Source organism: Penaeus chinensis, chromosome 19, assembly GCF_019202785.1.
Source record: "Penaeus chinensis breed Huanghai No. 1 chromosome 19, ASM1920278v2, whole genome shotgun sequence".
In the NCBI taxonomy this organism is placed as follows: domain Eukaryota; kingdom Metazoa; phylum Arthropoda; class Malacostraca; order Decapoda; family Penaeidae; genus Penaeus; species Penaeus chinensis.
In genome coordinates this window covers 2,919,759-2,927,258 of record NC_061837.1, presented here as the reverse complement: position 1 = coordinate 2,927,258, position 7,500 = coordinate 2,919,759, and the positions used below count along the sequence as shown (strand labels likewise).

Sequence of the window (7,500 nt, the reverse complement as noted above, 5' to 3'; positions counted from 1 at the left end):
AAGAGATGAGAGGAGAGAGAAGAGAGAGGAGAAGATGAGCGATGGAGAGAGAGAGAGAACGAGAGAGAGATAGTGAAAGGGAGAGAGAGAGAGAAGGGGGGAAGAAGAGGAAGAAGAAGAAGAAGAAGAAGAGAAGAAGAAGAAGAAGAAAGCAGATGAGAGAGAGAAAGTGAGAAGAAAGAGGAGAAAGAGAGAGAGAGAGGGATGAGAGAGAGGAGAGAGAGAGAGAGAGGAGAGAGAGAGAGAGGAGAGAGAGAGCGAGAGACGAGGAGACGAGAGAGAGAGGACGAGAGGAGAGTGAGAGAGAGAAGGAGAGAGAGAGAAAGAGAGATGTGAGAGGACGTAGAGAGAGAGAGATGAGAGGAAAGGAGGAGAGAGAGAGAGAGAGAGAGAGAGGGAGAGAGAGAAGAGAAAAGGAGGAGAAGATGAGAGGAGAGAGAGAGAGAGAGAGAGAGAGAGAGCAGAGAGAAAGAAAAAGGGGAGAGAGAGAGAGAGATTGAGGATTTCGGGAGAGAGAGAGGAGAGAGAGAGAGAGAGAGAGGGAAAGAAAGAGAGGAGAGATGAGGTTGATGAGCGAGCGAGGGAGAGAGAGAAGCCTTGGGAAACGAGACGGGCCGAGTTGCCAGCGGTATGAGAATGCACAAAATAGCCATCGTCACAGCCCCAGTCTTTTTTTTCCCCCCTGCCCTTCTCTTCTTCCTCTCTTTCTCCTCTCTTCTGCCTCCCCCCCCCCCCCCCTTATAAGAAGTTCACGACCTCTCTCTCTCTCTCTCCGTTCCACGCATCTATGTAGGTGTTTAACCATCTTCGTCCTTGTGTGTGTATATTTGTAACCGTGTACGTATGGATATGTATATACGTACGTGTGTGTGTGTACGCCATGTGCCTTCCCTCCTCTTACTCTGTGTGTAAAGCCGACGACATCTTTCTCTCCCGCCCGAGATGTAATTCAAGAGGGAATTGAGACCGTGTTTGGGGCAGAGGAAGAGGAAGAGGAAGAGGGGAGAGAGAAGAGGAAGAGGAAGAGGTGAGAGGAAGAGGAAGAGGAAGAGGGGAGAGAGAAGAGGGGAGAGGGAAGAGGGGAGAGGGGAGAGAGAAGAGGAAGAGGAAGAGGAAGAGGGAAGAGGAAGAGGGGAGAGAGAAGAGGAAGAGGAAGAGGAAGAGGGTGAGAGAAGAAGAGGAAGAGGAAGGGAGGGGGAAGAGAGACGAGGAAGAGGGTGAGGGGAAGAGGGGAGAGAGAAGAGGAAGAGGAAGGAAGAGGGGAGGAGGGAAGAGGGGAGAGAGAAGAGGACGAGGACGAGGGAAGAGGGGAGAGGAGAAGAGGGGAGAGAGAAGAGGAAGGGGAAGAGGAAGAGGAAGAGGGGAGAGAGAAGAGGAAGAGGAAGAGGAAGAGGGGGGAGAGAGCGGAAGAGGAAGAGGGAAGAGGAAGAGGAAGAGGAAGAGGGGAGAGAGAAGAGGAAGAGGAAGAGGAAGAGGAAGAGGGAAGAAGAAGAGGAAGAGGGGAAGAGGAAGAGGGGCGAGAGAGAGGAAGGGAGGAAGGAGAGGGGAGGGGAGAGGGAGAGAGAGAGAGGAAGAGGAAGAGGAAGAGGAAGGGGGAGAGAGAAGAGGAAGAGGGAAGAGGAAGAGGGGAGAGAGAAGAGGAAGAGGAGAGGAAGAGGGGAGAGGGAAGAGGGGAGAGGAGAAGAGGAAGAGGAAGAGGAAGAGGGGAAGGGGAGAGGGGAAGAGGGGAGAGAGAAGAGGAAGAGGAGAGGAAGAGGGGAGAGGAAGAGGGGAGAGAGAAGAGGAAGAGGAAGAGGAAGAGGGGAGAGAGAAGAGGAAGAGGAAGAGGAGAGGAAGAGGAAGAGGGGAGAGAGAAGAGGAAGAGGAAGAGGAAGAGGGGAGAGGGAAGAGGGGAGAGAGAAGAGGAAGAGGAAGAGGAAGAGGGGAGAGAGAGAGAAGAGGAAGAGGAAGAGGGGGAGAGAGAAGAGGAAGAGGGGAGAGGGGAAGAGGAAGAGGAAGAGGAAGAGGAAGAGGAAGAGGGGAGAGGAAGAGGAAGAGGAAGAGGAAGAGGAAGAGGAAGAGGGGAGAGGGAAGAGGGGAGAGAGAAGAGGAAGAGGAAGAGGAAGAGGGGATAGGTGAAGAGGGGAGAGGGATGAGGGAAGAGGGAAGAGGAAGAGAGGAGAGGGAAGAGGTAGAGGAAGAGGGGAGTGAGAAGAGGAAGATGAAGAGGGAGAGAGGGACGATAAAGAGGGAAGAGGGATGAGAGAGAGAGAGAGAGAGATAGAGAATGAGAGGGAAAGAGAGAAAGAGAGAGAACGGGAGAGAGCGAAAGTGTGTGAGGGAGAAATTCAACCGCAGAGATATAGATAGATAAAGGGAGAGGAAATTAAATTATTAAAGTAGACATATCATGCCAACATGTACAAACTGTTGCCAAAACGAAATCTTTCACTCACTCTTTTACTTTGAAAAATAAAAAAATATAACACAGAAAAAGGTTTTGCTATAATAACGCTATAAATAAGAAAAATGATGTTAAAATTACTGCAGAAAAATAAAATATAGAAAAAATAATGAACGAGTGATATAAATAATTAAAAACATAATATCGAAGTAAAGAATTAAAAAAAAAAAAAAAAAAATTATATATATATATTATATACTATATTATATATATATATATATATATATATATAATATTATATAAGATTCTAAGAATAAGCAAAAGAAAATAGAGAGGGAGAGAGAGAGAGAGAGAGAGACAGAGCGAGAGGAGAGGAGGAGAGGGGAGAGAGAGCGAGAGAGAGAGAGAGAGAGATAGAGCGAGAGAGAAAGAGAGAGAGAGAGAGAGAGAGAGAGAGAGTAGAGAGGAGAGGATGAGAGAGGAGAGAGAGAGAGAGAGATTGAGAGATGAGAGGAGAGAGAGAGAGAGAGAGCGAGAAGAGAGAGAGAGAGGGAAGAGGAAGAGGGAGAGGAGAGATGAGAGATGTGAGAGAAGAGTGAGAGAGAGAGAGAGAGAAGAGAGAGAGAGATGAGAGAGAGAAAGAGGGAGAGATAGACGGAGAGAGAGAGATGAGGAGAAGATGAGAGAGGAGACGAGAGAGAGAGAGAGAGAGAGCGATTGGAGAGAGAGAGAGAGGAGAGAGAGAGAGGAGAGAGAGCGAGAGAGGGAGAGAGAGAGAGAGAGAGAGAGAGAAGAGGGAGAGAGAGAGAGGAGAGAGCAGAGAGAGAGAGGGAAAAGTAGCAGAGAGAGAGATAGATAGTAGATAGGAGAGGAGAGCATGAGAGAGATAGAGAGAGAGGAGAGAGAGGATAGAGAGAGAGAGATAGAGAGAGAGAGAAGAGAGGAGAGAGAGAGAGAAGAGATGAGGAGATTGGAGAGAGAGAGAGAGAAGAGAGGAGAGAGAGAGAGAGATGAGAGAGAGAGAGGGAGAGAGAGGGAGAGAGAGAGAGAGTGAGAGATGAGAGAGAGAGCGAGAGACGAGAGAGAGACGAGAGAGAGAGAGAGAGAGAGAGATGAGAGCGAGAGGAGAAAGAAGATGGGGAGAGAGAACGAAAACCATAGAAAGAGGAAAAGCAATTTCAAAAGCGCCATTTTCGTCCATGACAGAAAACAAAAGACGAACGCGAGGCGTGACCGAACATCGATGCGCAAGATAATGAAAATTGTCAATTATTACTTCGGCGAAACTTATCCAATTATCCAATTATCATGAACGTGGTAATCCATCGTAAACGAAGAAAGACAGAGATAAATGAAATGATAAAGAAAAGGAGAAGGTAATAGGGAGGTAGACATCGTGGCGGAAGAAATGGGAAGGGAAAGAGAGAACGGGTAAAGAAGAAGAAGAAGAAGAAGAAGAAGAAGAAGAAGAAGAAGAAGAAGAAGTAAAGAAAAAGAAAAAAGTAAAAGAAAAAGAAAAAGAACAAGAAGAAGAAGGAAAAGAAGAATAAGAAAAAGTCGAAGAAATAAGAAAAAGAAAAAGAAGAATAAGAAAAAGAAGAAGAAGAAAAAAGTAGAAAAAAAAGTCGAAGAAAAAATAAAAAAAAGAAAGCCTATTCATAATAACAATAATAAAACAAAACAAAACAAGAAAACTAAGAGAAAAAAAAAGAAAAAGCGAAAAAGATAAAAGAAAAAAAAAGAAAAAGATAAAAAAAAAAGAAAAAGCGAAAAAGAAAAGAAAAGAAAAAAAAGCCAATAAAAGCGCAGAAGGCACACACGCGCACACTCTCCTCCTTCCCTTAATCCTGGTCCTTCTTCTCTTGTCTTCCCCGCCCTCCTTCCCCACACGCGCGGGTCCTACGACGAGGCCGCGATCGAGAACATTTCCTCTGGCCGTCTCGCGAACGCCGCCGCTCGCGAACGCAACAGGGGATTTGCGCGGCGAATTTGTCGAGAACGCCTTTGCTCGCTATTTTTATACGTACATACATACGTACATTTATAAACAAACAAACAGATACATACACAAGCGCGCGCACATACGCACATATATACGTGTGTGTTTGTGTGTGTTTGTGTGTGTGTGTTGTGTGTGTGTGTGTGTGTGTGTGTGTGTGTATGTGTGTGTGTGTGTGTGTTTGTATGTGTGTATATATTCATATACGTACATATTTATTGATAGACCTAATTACTGAAAGAACTAATTTTGACTCAGAGCCTCTTTCCTGATTTGTTTTTGTTTTTTCAATTGGTATTTTAATTTCCTGATGAATCTTTTTTCTATACGAAGTCGATTTTTTTTTCTCTCCACTGTCCGGTATTGTGAAGTCACGACCGAACCTGAGCGTCGGGCGTGTTTCGAATTCCGTCTCGAACGCGTAGACGATGTGGACTGTGGAATTCGGGTCTAAGTGTGTTTCGGAGCTTCATTCACGCACACGATATTTTTTTTTGTATGTATGTGACTGTACGTTATCATTTTGTTTTATTTAATTTCATTAACTTGTTTATTTTATTTTGATATTACAGCCATGTTTGTAATTCGTGTTTGAAAGATTATTATGTATGTGTGTTGTGTTTCCGTATTTGTTTTGTTCGTGTATGTGAGCGTGTGTGTGTATGTATGTATGTTGTGTTTGTTTGTGTGTATGTATGTGAAAATGACTGTTCCCGCCCATAAACCCATTTCATGCCGACGATAGTGACTGAGAACCGATTGCCAGTCGAAAAAAGACAGGTGTGCTTGCGTCACGGTTGTCTACACACTTGGCAGCTCGAGCACAATAACTGGAGAGTCAAGCAAGCAAGCAGACAGACAGACAGACAGACAGACAGACAGACAGACAGACAGACAGACAGACAGACAGACAGACAGACAGACAGACAGACAGACAGACAGACAGACTGAGAGAAGGAGAGAGGAGGAGGAGAGAGGAGGGAAAGAGGACTGAAAGGAAGAGAGAGAAAAAAAGAGAGATGAGGAAAAAAGAGAGAAGAGGAGGGGAAAGGAGGGACGAGAGGGAAAGGGAAAGAGAAAGAGAGAGTAGGAGAAAAAAGACAAGAGGAGAGAGAGAGAAACAGAAAGAGAGGGAAAGAAAGAAAGAAAGATAAATAGATAGATAAATAGATAGACAGAGAGAGAGAGAGAGAACTAAAAAATCGACTTAAAGAAATCTTATTTTTAAAGGGAGGATTAATTCTCCCCTCCCCCCCTCTTCTCTCCCCTCCCCCCTCTTTTTTCCCCCTTTCCCTCTTAGAAGAAATTAAAAAAAAAAAAAAAAATACAAAACTAATATTAAAAATCAGATTAATGAAAATGTTTACAAAAATAAATATCCACAGTTGAAAGAAGATGAATAGAGATTTGTATTATTAAAAAAAGAAATGAAAAATGTAAAAAAAATGAGTTAAAATGAGTTAAAAAAAAAGGGGGGGGGGGGAAACAGGAAAGAAACTAGTAAAGGAGAAAAGAGAAGAGTAAGGAGAAGAGGAAGAATAGAGTAGGAAGAGGATGAAAGAAGAAAAATGATAATAATTGTTAAGAAAAAAAGAAAGAAGAAAATATAGGCAAAAAACAACAAATGACAAAACAAAACGAAACAAAAAAACAAAACAAAAGCTCACGTGCCGGTATCCGCGAAAGGAAAAATAAGCATACCCCTCCCCCCCTTCACCCTCCCCACTCAATCTCCCCTCTTCCCCTCCCCACCTTTCTATCCCTTCTCCCTCCCCTCCACCCTACCCCTCCCCCTCCCCACTCCCCCCTACCCTCTTTCCTCTTCCACCTCCACCCTCCCTCCCCCCCACTTCAACCCCAAACCCCTCCCCCCTCCCCCCTCCCCCCACTTCAACCCTAACCCCTCCCCCCGTCCCTCCCTACCCCCCACCCCGGCCCTTTCCCCTCCCCTCCCTTCCCCTTTTCCCCTTGAAGATATTGTGTGTGATTATAAAGCGCAATCTCTCATCTCGAGGCCCTTGCTCTGGCGCCCTCCGCGTGGCATCTGTTTCTCGTGTCTTCATTCAAACGGCGCGTCTTCTTCGTTTCGATTTTCGTCGGGGTGGGGGGGGGAGAGGTGGGGGGAAAGGTGGCGGCGACAGGAGGGAGGGAGGGAGGGAAGGAGGGAGGGAGGGAGGAGGAAAAGAAAGAAAGAGTAAACGTGGAGGAAAAGGAGGAGGAAGAGGAGGAGAAAGTAGAGGAGGAAGAAGGGAGTAAGGATGGAGGAGGAGGAGGAGGAGGAAGAAAGAGAAGGGAGTAAAGATAACGAAGAAAGTGGAGGAAGAGGAGAGCAAAAGTAAAGGAGAAGGAGGAGGAAGAGGAGGAGAAAGTAGAGGAGGAGTAGGAGGAGGAAGAGAAAGAAGGGAGTAAAGATAGCCAAGAAGGAGGATGAAGAGAAGGAGCAAAAGTAGAGGAGAATCAGGAAGAAGACGGAATAAAGGTGAAAATACGAACCGGGAATAATTCTTCAATAAATTTCTCGTTTGTGCAACCCTGAAATACGTGCGGCAGGACACACCGACGTGAGCATAACAGCTCCATCCATTAGTTCCCATTTGTGTTATGTTGTTGAGTCTGTGTTATTGAAAGTACAATCTGTTCTCTTCCATATGTATGATGTATGGGGGAGAGGAAGGAGAGGGGGGGTTGGAGGGGGGTGGGGGAGAGTGGGAGAGGGGGGAACGCTGTATGGGGGAGAGGAAAGGGGGGGAGAGGGAGAGGGAAATGAGGAGGGAAGAGGGGGAGGGGGAGAGGGAGAGGGAGACGGAGAGGGGGAGGAGGAGAAGGAGAGAGAAAGGGAGGGGGGGGGGAGAGGGAGAGGAGGAGGGAGAGGGAGAGGGGGAGAGGGGGAAAGGTGTAGAGGTAGAATCATATGGGTCACTAATTTACATGGAAGGTCTATATATATGGTTTCTGTATCTGAATTTGTCTGTGTGTGTGTGTGTGTGTGCGCGCGTGTGTGTTTGCATGTGGGAAAGAGGGAGGGAGAGCGATAAGGATATAGGAAAAAAACGACAAAAAACAAAAAAAAAAAACAGAAAAAACAAAACCCGGATCCAGAGACACAGATAGAGAGAAA

The 7,500-nt window shown here is 45.8% G+C and overlaps 1 protein-coding gene across 1 annotated transcript in view; it reads right to left on the bottom strand.

Annotated features, from left to right (window-relative positions):
• The window catches only part of LOC125035246, a 26,583-nt gene that overhangs the window by 10,257 nt on the left and 8,826 nt on the right, over positions 1 to 7,500 (bottom strand). Inside the window, exon 9 of the mRNA XM_047627512.1 lies at positions 6,940 to 6,995. Within this exon, the coding sequence (XP_047483468.1) occupies positions 6,940 to 6,995 (56 nt within the window). The remainder of the gene's footprint in view (positions 1 to 6,939; positions 6,996 to 7,500) is intronic.